This window comes from Cetorhinus maximus, chromosome 22 (genome assembly GCF_964194155.1).
Source record: "Cetorhinus maximus chromosome 22, sCetMax3.hap1.1, whole genome shotgun sequence".
In the NCBI taxonomy this organism is placed as follows: Eukaryota; Metazoa; Chordata; class Chondrichthyes; order Lamniformes; family Cetorhinidae; genus Cetorhinus; species Cetorhinus maximus.
Genome location: NC_135900.1, coordinates 23,984,115 through 24,004,590, shown reverse-complemented (window position 1 = coordinate 24,004,590; position 20,476 = coordinate 23,984,115). Strand labels below are relative to the sequence as shown.

Sequence of the window (20,476 nt, the reverse complement as noted above, 5' to 3'; positions counted from 1 at the left end):
TAATTTCACTTAATGCTCTTAATGGCCATCAACAAAAGCAGAAATCATCCTGTCTGCCTGGATATATGAGTTGAGCCCATGCCCTGCAGTTGAAATGACAAATTGCCAAGCAGTTCCACGAGCAGAAGTTTATTCCCAATAGAAATGCATTTCTCTCATGTTCATATTAAAAAAAAACAATCCAGAAATGATTGCAGATGTAATGGAAAATAATTCAGCAGGATGCATTTGCTTGATGAAAGCTGAATTTATCATTTATGCATACAAAAAGTCCCACTGCCAAGTTTAAATATTTCCAGGGTGGTATTGAATATTACAATAGAACAATGACATATTATTGAAAGAGTGGCAATACATTTGTGTTTACAATTCAGTGAAGAAATGTTGGAGCACCAGCTTCAATCACACTTGGTCACTGAAGAGATAGGGGGTAGAAATTGAAATGGATTGCACTTATTTCTTGGGATTTAAGGTAAATCCTAAGAATTTAGTAGTGGGACAGCCTACGTCTAATAAGTGCAGTGGCTGGTCTCACTGATAAACTTGTGGGGATTTTTTGGGGGTTACTTGGGTGGATGCTTAAAACACGTGCAAGACTGCTTAAATATGCAAATTTGCAGTCTAACACTGTTGCAAGACCCTGCTGAGAAAATTTTTCAGCAATGGTGAGGCAGTGGTTGGGCTTACCTCACTGAGGATCCTTCAGATTCTTTTTGACTGTCAACTCTAAGTAATGATTACATTTTTGTTAAAAAAAAAACCACTTTGTGGATGCAGGAGGAGTACTAGTCCAACCCCCACCGCCCCCTGCCCCGCCCAATTCCACAGGAGTCACAGTTGCCCCTAGCCCCTAAATCCTCCCTTCCTGGACTCCTCACTGCTACTGGCAAGGCAGAAGGCCCGACACTGATGATTGCCATCGATAATCTGACCTCAGTATGTATGAACTCTGGTCATGCATCGCTGAATCAGGCGAGAAAAATCTTGAGGTCATGATGCTTTAAATACTTGAAAAAAAATGCTTTGCAATCACAGGGATTTTATATTAAAACATATTTGCATGCTGATTCTTAAGTGCACTCAGAAAGATTGACAGATATTTCAGTGCAGCACTCCATAGGTAGCAATTTTCAAAATAAGTTTTTAACTGATAAATTCCTGGACCTTTTTGGGCAGTGATTTTCTCCTGAATTTAAAGGGGAAAAGTTACATTTTAACATTAATCTGATAACAAGTTATGGGACTAATACGTCACATTCTGCTGAGATAGTAATGATTGATAGTAGTTTAAGATAACCACCCTTAAAGGTGCATGCACATCATATCACAACAATGACCATTACCAAGATGGATGCACCATATTTCATAATAATATTCTGTTCATTACACATGTTGAAAAATTAAATTTTCACACCAGTTTTTCAAGTTTCAAAATATACTTTGCAACACACTGTTTATTTACAAATTAGTTTTGGCTCAATTTGGTAGAGCTTTTTTTGCTGAGTCAAAAGGTCATGTGTTTAAGCCCCAGTCCAGAGTCTGGAGCACATAATCTAAGCTGACACTTCATTGGGTGAATGAGATGTCTTCTGAATAAGATGTCAAATCATCTGATGTCTTAGGTGGACATAACTGATCTTATGGCACTATTTGGAATAAGAGTCAGAGGGTTCTCGCATTGTTCTGGCCAACAGTTATCCCTCAACCAACATCCCAAAAGCAGATTATCTACTCATGTGTTCCTTGTGTGTGAAATGGCTGCAACATTTCTCTACGTTACAACAGTGACTACACTTCAAAAAGATTCCATTGAATGTGAAGTCATTTAATTAAACTGTCTGAGGTCATGAAAACCACTATATTCAAGTTCTTTCTCCTTTCTAAATATATGCACTTTACTTGTAAAGATGTGTCTTACTTGTATTTTGCATTATGAAAACTTTTGGAACTGCTTTTGAGGCCAATAAAGGGATTATTTTAAACTGTTTTTTTTACTTTACACTATTATCCTTTTCCCTCTCAGTTCTTGATATTAAATTAAGAACTGAGGGGAAAGCACAGCTTTTTAAACTGGCAGTAAACACTAACTTTAAAGGTCATTATCCATGTGTTTATATCTACAGTTTCCGAATGGTAATTGCAACCATGGATGCCAGTTTCCAATGATGAGGCACTTCTCAATTCGAAGTGAGGAAAAATATCAGAGCAGCAGTTAATACATAAAACACTTGTGCACTCGAAGAGGCGAGTTACATTATTAATTGGAGGCTGATGTAGTTAGTTTGAAATAGGAAACAGTTGGCAGACCCATTCTCTCAAAGATGATTCACAGTGCAATTAGTCCACTCCTTAACTGGGAAGGGAGAAAATAAGATTTCTTAATTGGGGGAAATATACATTGAAATGCTGAAAATTGGATGTTTCAAGGTTAGTCTATTTTTCAAAGCTGATTGCAAAGTGCTGTTAGTATTTGGACTGAAATACCTGTGTAATGTGTAACTGTCAACTTATAATGGTGCACATTATTTTCAGACTGACACTATACATTTCCAGTTAGTGGTTATACCTTATTTATAAGTTTATTAGACATTTCCAGTTTTCTCTGATATACCTAGAACCCCAATGCAATTTTGAGGCACCAGTGGGTAATGTGTGTCCTGTGGATGCTGCCCTCATTGGTACCAGGCATTGAGCGCCTAAGCAGGAATCATTGAAGTAACCAGTGCAGGCTGCTCAAAAAGCAACCCAGGTAAGTATTAAGGTATTTGTGCATTTCTACACCTGCTGGTCCCTCAAAAAACCTTCAGTCTACCTCTGGCCTATCCGTGCCCTCTCTTTAATTCCCCACCTCCACCCATAAGATAGTACTTCTGGCCCACAGAGTGGTCAGAATTAGTGTTCAAAGCCCACCAGCAATAACCAGAATGAGACTCAACTTTCAAATAGGTTTGGGCTTCATGGCAAAGTCTTTGCATGGACAGCACGAGCCCTCCACCTGTTGGAAGTCTGCCCAAAGTAAAAATCTATCCCATCATTTATCTGAATGCTGTGAGACCTTACTGTGTGCTGTTTGGCAATAAATGCAAGTTATTTCTTCTTTCACACACTAAGAGCAAATAATCTTTATGGTATTCATTGTGGCGTCATTCTGCCATTTCTTTTCAATGGTCCATGAAGATGATTTATGCAGCAAATGATATTTTATTAACTTGGGAATGTGTAAAAGGTGAAGTTAATTTGTCACTTCTACTCAAGTTTTGTTAAAATCAACAGAGAAAAAAGAATCACCTACAATCATAGCTTCTGACTTACTATGTAAATCGCCACCTCATTATTTCATTCAGTTGATCTGTATTTTTTCATTAATGATACCATTTTCATTTCCCTTGTTTTAAGCTATCACTTTTACACTCTTTGCTCTAATTTCTTATTTTATTTTAATTTAGTTTTTGAAATTTTCTGGGACTCACTTTTAAATGTCCTTTCAGCAACAACTGTAGTGTTTTTATAATGATACAAAAGCAGTCATAAGGGATTGGGTAAAGATGTTTTGTATTTATTTATTTACTTAGGCACATACCAGCTAGACAAATGTATAAAGCTTGAAGACACATCAGCAGAGCTGCCTGTGTTGTGCTCTGCTTAAATGCAGAAGCTTTTGGATCGTATGACACACTTCCTTTCTAGTAACATCATGCTGCAATCCCTTAAAGACATATTATAACAACAACATTTTTATAACACATTTAATATAAGAAAATATCCCAATCTTCATAGCATAATCATAAAAATTGACACTGAGCCAAAGAAGGAGCCATTAGGACTGGTGATCAAATGTGTGGTCAAAAAGGTAACTTTTAAGCAATGTCTTAAAGGAGGAAAAAGTAATGGAGAGGCAAAGAGGCTTTGGGAGGAAATTCCAGAGGTTATAACCTGGACAATGGTAGGCATGCCACCAATGGTGGTGTGATGGGGGGAGAGATGGACAAGAGCCAGAGTTGTGGGAATACAGGGTTCTCGGAGGGTTGTAGTGGTGAGGCCACGGAAGGACTTGACCAGATGGATAAGAATTTTAAGATTGAGGCATTGGTGGACCAGGAGGAAATGTAGGTCAGTGAACACAGGCATAATAGGTGAATGGGACTTGGAGTGAGTTAGGAGAGTGGCAGCAGAGTTTTGGAGAAGCTCAAGTTCATGGCGGGTGAAAGATGGACCTCCAGCGAGGAGAGCTTTGAAATAATTGAGTTTGGAGGTACCAAAAGCATAGCTCATAGCTTATGCAGGAAACTGCTCCAACCATTTATCACACAAATAATACATTGCAATTCATTGAGACCCCCAAGGCATGTGTAAAATGACATTGAAGTTGTTAAGCTTATAACTATGATACAGGTTCATGTTCACTATTCCTCTCTCTCTCTCTCTCTTTCTCTCTCTCTTTCTCTCTCTCTCTCTCTGTATATATATATATATACATAGCTCACAGTTTGAAGTACATTGTCAAGAAAAGCAGCATTGGCAGAGGATCAGGTGTAGAACATTAGCTTATCCTCAGGAAGAGGAATAGGTGTGATACTAAGGGAGCTAAAACTTGAAGTAGTAAGAATCAACTGTTTTCCAATGAGGTATCAGAATATAGTTTATCAGTATGAAGGAAAAAGCCTAATGCTGTAGAGACTTAAGTAATCATATTCTTATACTGACATTGCAGAGACCAAAAGAACAGTAATAACAGGTGAAATAAAGACAGAAAATGCTAGAAAAACTCAGCAGGTCTGGCAGCATCTGTGGAGAGAGAAACAGAGTTAACGTTTCATGCCCACATGGCTCTTCCTCAGAGCTAAAGAGACGTAAAACTGTGATGGATTTTATACTGTTTAAGAGGGGGTGGAGCAAAATAGAAGGTTAGGGATAGGTGGGAGCTCAGGAGAGATTGACAAAGATATCATGGCCACAAGACAAAGGGAGTGTTAATGGTAGTGTTAAAGACTAAAGAAGGTGCTGATAGTGGCATAAAGGTAAGGTAGCAGAATGTGTTAATGGCAGAGCAAGGGTCAGCGCTCTGTGAAAGCACAACATTGAAACAAGTGACAGATGGCCTTGTGGGGTCGGCAGATGTGTTTGGGGAAAAAGGATAAAAGAACAAATAAATAAAAAATTAAAATAAATAAAAATAAAAAATTGTATTAAAAAGATGTAAAGATGGAGGAGAGAGTTCATGGTCTGAAGTTGTTGAATTCAGTGTTAAGCCCGGAAGACTATAAAGTGCCTAATTGGAAAATGAGGTACTTTTCCTCCAGTTTGTGTTGAGCTTCACTGGAACATTGCAGTGGATGGACATGTGGGCATGACAGCAGGATTGTGTGTTGAAATGGCCATTGAGTTCAACAACTTCAGACCATGAATTCTCTCTTCCGTCCTTACCTATTTCTAAATCCAATTTTTAAATATGTATTTATTTATTTTATCCTTTTACTCTCCCTTTTCTCCAACTGCACCCCGCCCCACCAATCCCACAGGGCTGTCTATGTTTCTATGTTGTGCTTTCACAGAGTGCTGACCCTTGTCCTGCCATTAACACATTCAGTTATCTTACCTTTATGCCACTATCAGCACCTCCTTTTGTCTTTAACACTCCTATTAACACCCCTTTGTCTTGCACCCATGACATCTTTGTCAATCTCTCCTGAGCTCCCACCTATCACTGACCTATTTTGCTCCACCTGCTCCACCCCCTCTTAAACAGCATAAAATCCATCACATTTCTGCTCTTTAGCTCTGAAGAAGAGTCATATGGACTTGAAACATTAACTCTGTTTCTCTCTACAGATGCTGCGAGATCTACTGAATTTTTCCAGAATGTTCTGTTTTTATTTCAGATTTCCAGCATCTGTAGTATTTTGTTTATATCTCAGTAATAGCAGGTGATCTTTGTAATGCAGCATGGAATGTGATTAGAGATCTGCTATTAAAATTATCATCACCCCTTTTTATGTGCAATAACTAATTTTATTTTTATGTTTTCTTCCAGCCGAGCCATTAAAGCCAACCCAGATCTGCTTCCAGAAACACCATGGACGAATATCTTTTACAATGACTTTTGGGGAACCCTTCTTACACACAGTGGTAGCCACAAGTCCTACCGCCCACTGTGTACATTTTCCTTTCGCTTTAACTGTGCCTTTGGAGGTATGGATCCCTGGGGTTATCATTTTGTCAACGTGCTGTTGCACAGTGCAGTCACTGGTCTCTTCACAAACTTCTCCCGGGTGCTGTTTGGCGATGGCTATTGGACTTTTATTGCAGGCCTACTGTTTGCAACTCACCCTATCCACACTGAGGCAGTGGCAGGAGTTGTAGGCCGAGCAGATGTCGGAGCTGGGCTCTTTTTCCTCCTTTCTTTAATGTGTTACATCCGGCACTGTAGGTGCAGGGGACGATCTCTGTGGACCTGGGCCTGGTTGTTTGGAAGCTTCATGAGTGCTGCCTGCAGTATGCTTTGGAAGGAGCAAGGAGTAACTGTCCTGGCTATTTCAGCTGTCTATGATGTTTTTGTAGATCGCAGGCTCAAATTTTACCAACTTATTTCATTGATTCACAAGGTAAGCAGTTTCAGATTAATACAGGATTAATGACCACACATTAACGGAGTAACTGTGAATCCACCTGGCTGGCAGGGAACCTCACCCATTGACAGTACAGTCAGAAATCCAAGTATGGGCAACCCATGATTTTCTGACTGGAAGCATAGCCGTATGAAATTATCCCTTCAATGAAATCCTGTGTTTCTTGAGCTGTCATGCACATGCTGATAACAATTATATTAAGTGCCTTTCAGATTTGTTGCTTTTTCGCAGTTGCATTTGACCTTCAGAGTGCATTCTGGTCTATTTGTGCACTTTGTGTCACAGCCAATATAAACCACATCGGGGATTGGTGTCATGCTGATAGCAATTTGGACACGTCGATAAAATGGAGTGAATCGGAGATTGCCCATCCCTTGTACTCAGTCATTGACTGTACTGCCTCCCCCTTAGTGCAGACAACAGCTGCAATGTTCCATTTGTTTACAGTAATGATTCTTGTTCAATTTAGGAAAAAAACTGTTATAGAGAACAAAAAAGGTTCATGCTGGTTTTCACAGCATTGGACTTGGGTGCAAAGTAGTGCAGAGATGCCTGATTGAGAGTAGCTTGTGTTGTACTTGGCAGTGCCACTAATTTAGCCGCAAATATTTGGATAATAGCTTTGATTAACACAATGTTTTTAAACTATAACCATATAGGAACTGAGCTGATCGCATGTACGTTCTCAAAAGGTGTCTTAGAAAATTCAGATTTTAGTATCACGAATTTCCTCCCCTCCCTCTAGCCAACCATTGTTAGGGTACAGTTCCACATGAATTGTTTACTGCCAGCACTCACTCCTATAACTGCTATACATGTGTAAACCTTGACAATACAGGTCAGCAGACTATCAACCATAGCATGGAGTCATCACAGGCAAAATTTACATTGCTGCAAAGAACATCTCAAGAGTGGCTCAGGCCAATTGTAGGCCCTACATCAGGGTACAGCCAGAGATCACATACCACGGCACAGGCTAGTGATCAAACCTGAGAATTTCTTGGTCTGAACTTAAATCTGCTAAGACAAATAGGAAGCGTGGAAGCATTCATAGGAACACAGAAACTGCTAGACAAAAGAAATTAATGGCCGCTGAGTTTGCCTTTTGCTATTCTGGTATTTGTATGACACAATGATAATGGAGTTGTTGACTAATCATAGCAATCAATCTCCATCAATTAGCCAACAACAGAGGCAAGGAGAACCTCAGTAGTGGAGAGCTTTGAGTACCATAGATTTAAAATCACTTATTCTCTCACAAGGATGGGATATTAAGCTACGTTTGAATTGGATCCCCACAGAAATATTTTTCATGTATTGTCAAGTAGCTGGTCTATAATTATTTGCCTGACAATGCAATATTTGAAAGGTAGCATTCAACATTTTTAAGTGTCAGTATTTATTCAATTTCCATTATGGGCTGCCAGTCTGACAAGGCAAGAAATAAATGGATTATATAACTATTAATCTATATATTTTAAGTAGTAATTATGAATTTTGATGCATCCCAATCAAGGATCTTAATGTGATTTTTGAATGTTTTAAAGAAATCTCACAGACTTTTGATTTTGAAACACCAAATGATTGATGAGTTCAGGAAGTCAGACAGGAAATTCTGTGGTAAAGTAACATATTTGTTCTATATTGAAGGTTTGCAATAGTCCACAGTATTGAACTAAATGGTTAATAATACCTGTAAGCCACATATGCTTTTGCATATCATAATATCACTGTAGTGCTTCAGTAAATTAAAATGACAAATGCACAGTAGGGAAGTGAAGCAAATCATCTTCCAGCTAAACCAATAGACACAAAGTAGTAAAGTGTTTAGAGGACTTTTTTTTATAATGTATTTCAAATAATTTAATGTTTTAAAACTAATGTCTAAGTATAATAGAGGTGAAATGGATTTCACAATCAGGTGAGTTGTGTTCATTGTGACTGAAATAGGTAATCTCCATGATGGGTTAATGAGTTATTTGTCTGTAATATGCTGAAACATATGCACCAGGTAGGCCTCATGCCTGTTGGTCTATGCTATTAGATGGTCTCAGCTGGAATTGAAGACAATTTGAGTCAACGTTCACTTTAAAATTTAGTCTTTCTGCGCAGCCCGTTATTTCCAGTGTGCGACCCTTTTAATTTTTATTTTGCATGGTCATGCACATGTGTAATTGATCACATTAACAAGGCTGACTTGGTACACTTTTGGCTGCTGCATGGCTACATACTCATTTAGCTTAGCAGGAATGTTGGTTTGGACTCACTAGTGATGAATAGCCTTGTGACATGTACAGAAGTGAATAATGAGCATTTGGGTGAGGTAGTGGGAGGTGACAAGCACCTGTGGAACCAGAGTGCCTGTGGCCAGCACTCTTCATGTTCTCATTGACGACCAGCAATTTGAAAGCATAAGTTACACAAACAATGACTAAGTAATATTAGAAACACACACACAGACACAGACACGCAAACGCATCAAGGTGCCAATTCCGGCGCCAGCAATAATAAGCACTGTAGGGGAATGGTGGGACAGGAATCCCACTCTCACTTCAATTCAGGTCCATTAAGAAAGTTGGAAAGCTCAATAAGAGCTTGGAAATGGTGGAAGGTCTGATTTTTAAAGTGCTGAACAGGTTACGCAGGAATTCAGGAACTGGCCAGCTGAAGGCAAGTGGGTAAAGTGTGGGGAGCCAATCATGGCATTTACACCTGCACCATAAGAGGGTCAGCTGGGCAAAGGGGAACTGGGCACTTGATAAGGCCTTGGCGCTGCACAGGCAGCAGAGTGGCACTTAACATCTGGGCTTTGAATATGATCGGCCCTCTGGAAGAAGAGCAGGGGCAAGACTCTCAAGGATAACTGGGTGGCCATCTACCCAGGGGGAAGGCTCCAGCTGATAATGGGGGAGGAGGAAACTTTAGGCACAGCGGCGATGAGGGCCAGCTTCCTTTGCCCCGTACATCAGGAGGACGTGGGAGAGGAGTGTAGGGCAGGAAGGCTGCAAGGCTAAACCCTCTACACAAGATCTACCGCTGAGCTGTCTGGGGATCACAGAGAACCAGTGTTACAGCAGACTGCGACTCTCCAGAAAATGGCTACAAACACCTGCTCCCTTGTCACCGTATTCTTCACACCTTACAGCACTAGTCACCATGCCCTGCTAGTGGCCTGAGAAGTCAGTGTGGTCTTGAACTTCTTCACTTCCGGCTCCTTCCAAGGATCAGCTGCAGATTTAGTGGCATCTTGCAAATGGCTGCACACCACGGCACTATAGGTTAAGCACATCATGTGCTCATCTAAATACTTCTTAAATGCAATGAGTTAGTTTTGAGACTCTCACAACCCACTGGATGAAGAAAATGCTTCCTAACTCCACTCTAAACCTGCTGCTGATTTCTTTAAATCCCTGCCCCCTGGTTATTGGCCTCTCTGCGAAGGGAAGTAAGTCCTTTCTATCTACTCTATCTTAGCTGCTCATAATTTATGCACCCAAACCTCCCCCCAGCCTCCTCTGTTCCAAAGAAATCAGCGCCAGTCTATTCAGTTGCTCCTTGTAGCTAAAAATCTCTATTCCTGGCAACATAGTCGTAACCTTCTCTATCCTCACTAGTGCGACCACATCTTTCCTGTAATGCAGTGGCCAGAAATGCAGAAGTACTCTATTTGTGGCCTAACTAGTGTTTTATGCAGTTCTAGCATAATCTCACTGGTGTTATGTTCTATATTTCGCCCAATAATGGAAAGTATCCCATATGCCTTCTTAACCACCTTATCCACCTGTCCTACCTTCATGGATTTGAGAACATGCATGTGAACATCCTTCTGTTCCTCTACACTTTTCAGTATCCTGCCATGTATTGTGTATTGCCTTGGCTTCTTTACTCTCCCCAAATGTATCACCTCGCACTTTTTCAGACTGAATTCCATTTATCACTTTTCTGCCCACCTGACTAGTCCATTAGTATCTTCCTACAGTCTACAACCTTCTTCCTCACTATTAACTACTTGGCCAATGCTTGTATCGTCTGCAAACACCTTAATCATTCCCGCTACATTTAGTTCTAAATCATTGATATATAACACGAATAGGAAGGGACCTAATTCTGAGTCCTGCAGAACTCCGCTGGAAACAGCCCAGGAAATAGGTCTTAATAATTATTATACTGCAAATGTATCCAGAGAAAGAAGATTTATCTGGCGCCTTTTACAATAACAGGATGTTCGAAAGTGCTGTACAGCATTTAAGGGAAGAATTTTCCCCGTCATAGGGGACGAAGTTCAGGAGTGGGCGCGTGCGGGCGCGCCTCTGATTGGCATCTCCGATTGGGGACATGCCGCCATTTTACGTGGGTGGGCCAAGTAAGGCCCGCCCAGCCTGACGTCCGCCAGGAAATGCTGTGCGCTCCCTGTATGGGTGGGATATGGGATTCCCTAAGCCGGGAGTGCACTCTTTTGCGCGAAAGAGCGCACTCATCTCCCTGAGGCTAAATGCAGCCTCAGGAAGATCCGCTTCAAATTTAAAAATGGTAAATGTAGAGAAATAAAATTTCCCTGACACGTCCCCTCATGTGACACTGTCACATGAGTTGGGACATGTCCATCACTTTTAATTAAACTTTTATTACATTTTTAAAAACCAACATGAAACCTCATCCCGCCTCTGGATGAGGTTTCATGCTTTTTCTGAAGCCCGCCAGGGCTCCCGGCCAGCCCACCAACCTTAAGGTTGGATGGGCAGGTCCTTTAACTAGTTCAATTAGTTTTTAAATGGCCTCAGTTGGCCGTTGACAGGTCGGCGGGCGCATAATTGATTCGGCTGTGCCCCCGCTGACCTGAAAATTGAAATGACGCAGGGTGACGTCAGGAGTTCCACCGTATGTCATCCCGCATGTCGGTGAGCAGGCCCCACCCCCCACTCGCCAACCTCAGTATCTTGGCCTAAGTGTTTTTGAAGCATAATCACAATTGTTGGAAATGCAGCAGCCAATTTGCACACAGCAAGCTCCCACACGTGTTAGCAACCAGATAACCTATTTTTGTGGTGTTGTTAAGGAATAAACATTGGCTCGGTCACCACGGATAACTCCCCTCCCCTTCTTCAAAATAGTGCCATTGATTCTTTTATATCCACCTGAGTGGGTAGGCAGGGCCTCAGCTTAATGCCTCGCCTGAAAGGTAGCACCTCCAACAGTGCAGCATTCCCTTAGAACTGCACTGGAATGTCAGCCTTGATTTTTGGGCTGAAGTCCTGGAGTGGGGCTTGAACCCACAACCTCTGGGCTTAAAGACAAGAGTGCAAGCAACTGAGACACAGCTGACAGCAGAAGGAGGTTGTTACATTATTAGAAGTCCATTCTATATGCATTTAGAATGTATGCCTAGTAACACAGTCAAGTAATAATGCATTTGTCTGCCTTTTTGAGATTATGTTTGTATATTTATATATATAGATAAATATATATTTCATTTTTTAAGTACTGACAATAATATGGATTTGATCTACATGGATATATTGGAATATTATCTCCTTGTTGATCCATGCCTACCTGGTGCAGCATGTGTACAGTCAAATACATTATGTCAATTTATATTGATGACAGGATACCTGAATTACTAGCTGAAATAAAAACCCTGCAGTGTTACAGCTGGAGATGAGTGGACATGTTAATCCACTGTGGCCCGTGTACATGGAGTAAGCTGGGGCCTACGAAAGGAGCTATTAATCAAACCGGCTGCACGTGTCCATCTGTCAAACCAAGGAAGGACTAATTCAGGCATCCTTGTAAATACTGCTTTCGTCCAGCTCATTTTCTTAGAATATTTTTGTGGAGGCAGGAAATCTAGTCGCCAAAGGGCACAGCTGACCATGCCAAACATTCTGTAAACACATTGCAGGAATGCAAAGATCTGAACTTTAAAAAAAACATAGGGCAAGAAAGGGTGCCCTTTGGAAGCCAAGAAACACATGCACAACTTTAAAAGGAATGGCAGGAACTTTTTATTAGATTATCCCTGTCTAGGGACATTTTAAGAACATGTGATCGCATACCTATTGAAAACCTCATCAAAATAAACTTGCGCCTTTTAATTACAAGAAATGGCTGCAAGAAATACAGTTTAATAAATATTATTGATCAGTATTGCTGCAATAATGTTAATGGTACAAGCTATGTCACATGCATTGAGTGCAAGCATTATTATAACTGGAATTTGACTGGCAAGGAAAAATCAACAGTTCTGCATTAGTGCTCAGGTTGTGTAAGAAAAAAAATCGCTGCTGGAATTGATCAGTTTTTTCAAATAAAATTGCAAATTACAGTGCCATTGCTTTTTCAACAACTTGGTCCAACTCCTGATAATAAAAATGCTCAAATAGGAGGCTGTGAACTCAATGAAAAGACTGGCAGGCATAAAATGGAAATGTATTGCCAATTCAAATTTTGCTCATTCTCTGTGCAGCTTAAACAGATCTGCGACAAATGGGTGATGCAGAGTTTACTAAGAAGCATGTTAACATTGGCTTCTTCAGGGGAGTGAGAAAGCAGTTTTAATGTATGATCTGAATTTTTAGTTTTTGACTAGAAAGGAAGGGTGGGTGGGTGGGGTGGTGTGGAGGGATGGAGGGGGGTAAAACATGGTAACCAGATGGCATTTATATGCTCTACTTGTCTGATAATAGCTCCTGTCAGCAAGTGATAAGCTGGAAACACATTTTGTTCCCTGATTGCTTTTGCACCCACACCTGCTCCTCAGCAACATGTAGACAGGTTTACAGTTATTTCAGCCATCAGTCAGCTTTGTTTTAAATTTACAATAAAGAATCCTCCAAATACCTCCATTGGTTTGCTTGCATCAGCATAATTTTCCAATATATATATATTGTATGTCTGTTGTTTTATCACTTTCCAAGCTGAATGAAGTCAAAGTTTACCTGTATCTAACTGGACTGCCAGTGCAAGTAACGTGAGTGATGCACAGTTAAACCTGTTTATCTTTTTGGAAGACTTTGTAGGTAATTTAGCTGCAGAGAAGCTGAAAGCTATAATTTCTTTGGGCTGTATTAATGCTGCTGTTACTGGTCTCTTAACAGCATCTATGGTCAGCAACGTGGAGTGGCATTGGCCGCTGCGCATGACTGCAAATTGCACTGAGATCAGCCATGAAGGAGCGCCGTGTACAAGGCTATTGGATGCTCACACAGGGCTCTGTTCCCCTGATGTAGCTGCGAGGATCCCCCGTTAAAAGCAATTCTATTTAATATTTCTTAGGAGTTTCCACGTGGCCCAACAGACTCCCAAGGGCACCTTAACTTGTGGCTTTGTACTGGGCTGAAATAACTTAAACTGGTGTGAGATGGCCTTCTGGAAGGAGTCTCCAATCGCTTGGCTTAGCGCAGATTGTGATTTGACCCCTTACTGTCATTGTTGCATCGATGAGCATTTCACATGAAAATATGAGTGACAATTAAACTCATCTCTTAGATTTATTTCACAGAAGGGAGAGGGGAGGTGGGATCCAACTTCAGTGGGGTGGAGGGGGGCACAAAACAGATGGCAGTGGATTGACCACATGCCATACACCGCATGTGTTTCCTTTACATTGACTTTAATGGTAAGGAAATTTAGACGAGGCCTATAATAAGAGTCTGTTCCACTACCACCTATTTTGTGCCATTGCTGGGGTTAAATTTCACCCTGAATTTTTCTCCAGTTCTGGTTCCCAGCACAAATTAATTTCTATCAGGTCATTTAGCCAGGCAGTAAACTAGTTTCGAAGTGGATTTTTTTAAACTTATACTGAGATCAATCACTTACAGCTTTACAATGGCTATCAGCAGCTTTCTTTTAAAACATAAAATGGCCGTCTTCATTGTGACAATGTTGAATGAGATAAAGAGGGAAATTAGCCATGTCAACATGAGGAGGCTTTTTATAATTAGTAGATTCGTCTGAATGATTCAACAGAATCTGTTAATAATCATCCTGTACTCTTAAAGCAAACAGCTAATAGTTCTTAAATTCATGTGTAGTTTTAGTCAGCAGCAAGCAACGGGATTTTATGGATTGGGAACAAAAGACTAACAATCATTCCACATCGATCAGTGCCGAGTGTTCTTTGCATTAAACAGAAGTCATTTAGAACCTGCAAGTTTTCCTTTAAATTAACTACATCCGACATTTCGGGAAGTAGAATTGCTGTTAAGTAATCTGTCACATTCAACAACCAGCTATTATTAAAACAATTAATTAACTGTACCTGGTGTACTACTCATGCCACAAAGACAGGGCAACCATTTTGAATGTGGCTGTTCTGAACAGATTGTGACTTTGTATTGCTGCTCACCTTCAGCTTGACCTCATTTGTCAGGCAGTCTATGTGCCAGTGACACACACAATTGTCATTTTATTACAACTGTCAATCTTAGCAGGTTCGAGATAAGGTGAAACCAGCTAGGACAGGGAAATTTCCTAACTCCTTAAAAAATACAGCTAAAACTTACTGTTGACAATATTGGCAGATGAATACTTAATAAATTCTTGTAATCTGCTACTTCAATTATTGCATTTATTTTAAGTGGGATAATGTTTCCAATTCAATAACAAGCGTAGGAACTTAATGCATATGCAACAGTTGTTTGTCCACTCCAACAATTTCTAACCCACCATAATTTTTTTTCTGGAGGAAGTAAGAGAAGAACTTTGCCCAAAGTAAATATTCTACAATGTACTCAAGAAGCAATCCATGTCCAAATGCAGCAAGACCTGGACAATATCCAGGCTTGGGCTGACAAGTGGCAAGTAACATTCACGCCACACAAGTGCCAGGCCATGATGGCATCTTTCACACCCTCGACCACTACCATCTAGAAGGACAAGGGCAGCAGACACATGGGAACACCACCACCTGAAAATTCCCCTCCAAGCCACTCACCATCCTGACTTGGAAGTATATCGCCGTTCCTTCACTGTCGCTGGGTCAAAATCCTGGGACTCCCCCCCCTAAAAGCACTGTGGATGTACCTACATCACAGGGCCTGCAGCGGTTCAAGAAGGCAGTTTACCATCACCTTCTCCAGGGCAATTGGGGATGGGCAACAAAGGCTGGCCTAGCCAGTGATGCCCACTTCCCATGAATGAATAATAAAATCTTTGCAACCAATGACATCTTAAGTCTCTATGATATTGCTACCAATCAACAATTAAACATGGATGGACCAAACGTGGACCAAGATCAAAATAATATGCAAAGTTCTGTTTACAGGAAGCAGCAATAGCTTATTTCAGAGGGTTTTTCCTGCTGCAAATTTAGTTGAGCTGTTTACAGTAGAAGCCCAATAATCTGCAGTGTACATGGTTTCCCCATAATTCAAAATAAAATGAATAATTTGTTGATGGAGCTAGTTGGTGGTAAAATTGTTAGATTGTGGCTGTGATCTGATGTTTTGTGCCACTGGGTATAGCAGATGTGGAAGCTTACTTTCACATGGGTTTGCTGAACATCAATAATAGTGCATGAGTGTCTTTAATATGGGCCTCAAAAGAGGGTTAGTAGGTGTACCAGCTCGTTAACCCATGATGATGTTATGGACAACATTTTGTTCTGTAGAGAATTGCTTAGCTCCCAAAGCACCTGCTTCAGGCATTTGGCCCCTTTTAATATACAATTTAGCTTGGGACCGAACAGAAGTTGCACAGACAAAATGAGACCCAGGTAACATTTAATAAAAATTGTTGGGGGTTCCAAGGATCGGTTTTCCTCGGGGCCCATAGAAATAATCTGGTTCGTTGCTGGCCTAGGAACCTCCCCTATTCCATCGCGACTCCTCTCCCGCAATTACTCAGCCTTAATTCGATGAGCTGCGTGAGGATTTTCATTTGGTACCCCACAACTCACCGGCCTAATGTAAATGAGGATGGGACCTCAAATCGACAGCAATTTCTTCCCTGTGGGTATAGACGAATAGTTGGCATGCATGCCTGTCAATCACCCAAAATCGCCCAACTTTTTCAGAGAATATTGAATTATTAATTAACTAATAATGCTAATAGATTGTGAAAAATACAGAAAGCAAAAATGCTACTTCAACTTTTCCAAATGACAAGCTGTCTTTCAATACTATAGACAAACACAGTCTCCTGTATCAGGACAATTGGCTCTGATTCATTATTACTCTTTTATTTTAAACTGTGAAAAGTAACTACCTGTCCAGAATACCTCACGAAACATCCTAATGGAGCGAAGGATTTCTGGATCATCGTTATACATCCCACACATGCCTGCAGGAGATGGCCGGATTTTACATTGTGCATTGTAGGCAGTTGCCAGACAATTGAATCACAATTTAAAACTGACTTAGGGCTAGGTTATCTTGGGTAAGACCTTTCTCTTTTGAGGCACAACACAGTAGTAAAAGCCAGTGCACTGCCCTGTACTTTAGTAACTGCTTAATAGGAAATCTTTATGAAAGGTGCTTAGAACTAATATCTACTTACTGACCAAAACTTGAACAATAGGAGCGAAACGCGTTGATATTTTCACCTTGCAAAAATATTTTCTGAACTATACTAGTTTAGTAATTCAAGCACTGGTTCTGGAAATGCATACGTGGACAATCTAATTCCCCAGTTGTAATATTGCATTCGAAGAAAAAAATATTTTCAAGCAAAATTTTCAGCCAAAATGTGATGCATACTTAGGATGGTGTGCTGAATTAATGACAACAAAATTTTACAAATGCGTATTTGTTTTGGAAATTGTCCATTTAAAAATCAAACTTACAACAGATGTCATTGCTGCTCAGATGCAGCTGGAGGAGGGGATACATTAGTTAATAGAAAGCTTCATGCAGGTGGGAGAGAAGACTATTAGTATATTAGTAAAAATGAAGAAGTCAGTTCAGCAACTTGGAAAAACTGCATGACTTCAGGAGACATTATTTATAACATTTTTGTGCATGTTAGAGCAGCACAGGGGATGCATGAATTTCACACTGCCACTTTCAATCTAAGTATTATCATATATCACCACACAGCAGCACTAGGAGAAGGTGTAAGAAATAATTAGATTTACTCAAACTGATAAGAGCAATGGAATTATATCACAATAACATGCTATCAGTGAACATCATGTGCAAAAATCCATTCTTCACCTGCACTTTTAAATTAAAAAATGGGTGGAATTCATTCTGCCCCTGTGATTACAAAGAATAATTTTAAAACAGGTCATGTTAGAGGGATGTATTAGATTTGTTGAGAAATGCCCTGGAGACTTAAAGTCACGTCTGCACAAGTTTCCTTCGTGGAGTTTGGAAAATGGTACCCAACTGTCAAAAATTCAATTTATTTTTTTCAGATTCACCAACAATGCAGATGGCATCCCAACTAATACATTTTATTATGTGTATACCTTTGAATGCTGATTTTGTTTGCTAATTAGCAATAATCCCTTAGCACTGTTGGCTTGACTTATTGCAAACATAACTCTTTTCAGTGTTACTTATTTGAGGTTTTTAAGGTGATTAAGGGATAGATAGAAACAATTTCCTCTGGTGGGAAGTCCAGAACAAGGGGGTGTAACCTTAAAATTAGAGTTAGGTCAGTCAGGGCTGGTGTCAGGAAGCACTTCTTCACACATAGGACAGGAGAAATCTGGAACTCTCACCTCCTGTTGAGGCTGTCAATTGAACATTTCAAAACTGAGATAGCTGGATTTTTGTTAATCAAATGTAATAAGGGTTATAGAACCAAGGTAGAGTTAAGGTACAGATCATCCGTGATCTAATTGAATGGCAGAACAGGCTTGAGGGGCCGCCTCCTGTTTTATACATTCATTCCTTTGTTCCTAGAACTCACTGTTCTAAAAAAAAACAATGACATCAGCATGTGCAAAGCTTCAGAAGAACATTCTGAAGTCTGTTACTAGCATTATTTAAACAGCCAATAGATTTTTAAAAAAACGATAACCTGGGACTGATGTTCAAGTAAGCACCAACCATTTCTATACCCACTTTAAATGTTAATGCGCAGTAACAAGCCAACTTTTACACTTTGTGTGATAATTACTCCAACAATAGCTCACGATTCTCATGAGCAAACATCCCATGTATAGACAGCTATCTTAGAATACTTTACAATGTAGTGGAGCATGAAGTGGACAGTAAGCAGCTGAAGGTGAAAAGGTGGATTAGGTGGGAACAAAATCACAGGCAATGAGTGGATCTTTTGAAGACAGGAAGGGAGACAATGGAGATGTTGAAAGAGGAAGTTCCAGAAGGCAGGTGTATGATCGCTAAATGAGCAGTCACCAAATGGAGGGAACAGGAAAATGAGAGGTGGAAATTGTATGATGGTGTGTTTTAATATGTCTTTAAGGGATTGCCGCATGACATCAATAGAAAAGAAGTGTGTCATGCGATCCGTTTTAGTCTCAGTTTTGCTTTCCAGCAGAGCACAGCACACAGCTTTGCTGCTGATGTGTCTTCGAGCTTCATGCCTCTGTATAAATGTTCCTATGCACCTAGTCTCAATAAATTAACCCACATTGTGTTTATACAATCTCTTTTGAGCATTTGGTGCTTTTACATCATTATAATACACACAACATGTGTGTAGCACTGATTCCTTCTAAGCAGCATGGTACTCAAGTTGGCAGCAAGATTTAGTACACGTACGACAGGGTGAACAGTATTAAATTGTGCTACAAGGCATGAGACAACCCTCGACATTTTGGTCAGACCTCAGTAGAGTTGTAGCATGGCGAGTGTTGAAATCACAGCGTGGTGACTGCAATAAAAAGCTTTGAAGGCACAGGCAGAGACAGTGCTCAAGTAAAGAGCTGGTAAGCAGACGGATCCTTCGTTGTGAGTGAGAAAGTGCATTGAGAGGACCAGCGGCAGGTTAGCTCAGTTGGGAAAGGCAACTGACCAGGGGTGGGCCAGATGAATAGCAAGCAAGGGAAGAGTCAAACAAAAAGAAAAACAAAACAAAGTCATCCTAAGAATTGGGCCAGAGAAGGTTGTGATTATAATGGGTGGAGCTTCAGAAAAGTACACAAAATCAGCTATAGCGACATTCATCGCAGGAGGATGAGTTGGAGATGGAAGGTCAAAGGGATATTGTCAAAATGTCCACAAAATTCTCCAGTTTGAATTGGGATGCACTGACCTACCATTTGAATTCCAAATGTTTAAACAGCGTACAGAGGTATGGTTTCTTGATCCAGTTGTATCTGAACCAGATAACCAATGAAAATTAGCAATTGGAAACGAAGGTCTACACAAGCTGAACACATCAGGATTAACAGCAGCAGTGCTGTTAAATTATTCCCAAAAGATATGGACTGCATTGGAAGACCAGTTCAGCATCAGGTTAAACTTCCGTATTCATCGACTAGAGGTCATGGCATTTCGACAACAACCTACAGAATCTATAGACCATTTTGTCAGCAGAAGCAGAAAAAAGGGTACATACTGTGATTTTTCAGATGCAGAGCTACCAGATAGAATTATTGAGTTGGTGATCGCATCCACTCCCATGGAAGCATTTCAGCAAGGTCTGTTAGGCAAGCCCAAAACATATAGCATCAAAGTGCTACTCAAGGATGGACCTAAATTCGAAGCAATCCTCGCAGATTGATGAAACTTACAGGCACCAAGCACAACTCTAATTGTTGGCACATTCACTGGAACACCTAAACCTAGCAAGACATGTGGAAGGTGTGACCTTCTGCATGTGCCAAGGAAATGCCCAGCTTTCCAGCCATTCTACAAGGCATGTGGCAGAAATGGCCATTGGCAGTGGTAGTGCACTAGAGCAAAGGCTGGTGTAGCTACGAAGAGCCATCCACT

At 40.5% G+C, this 20,476-nt stretch overlaps 1 protein-coding gene across 3 annotated transcripts in view; it reads left to right on the top strand.

Moving 5' to 3' along the window:
* LOC144696533 (protein O-mannosyl-transferase TMTC2-like) overlaps nucleotides 1-20,476 on the top strand; it is a 207,474-nt gene that overhangs the window by 71,865 nt on the left and 115,133 nt on the right. Inside the window, exon 4 of one of the 3 annotated variants that reach the window (XM_078567932.1) lies at nucleotides 6,428-6,602. The exons of 1 other annotated variant lie outside the window; for it this stretch is intronic. In XM_078567932.1, coding sequence (XP_078424058.1) covers nucleotides 6,428-6,602 — 175 coding nt within the window. Of the gene's footprint in view, nucleotides 1-6,060; nucleotides 6,603-20,476 lie in introns of those variants that run through there. One more of the 3 variants, XM_078567928.1, reaches the window with a different exon arrangement.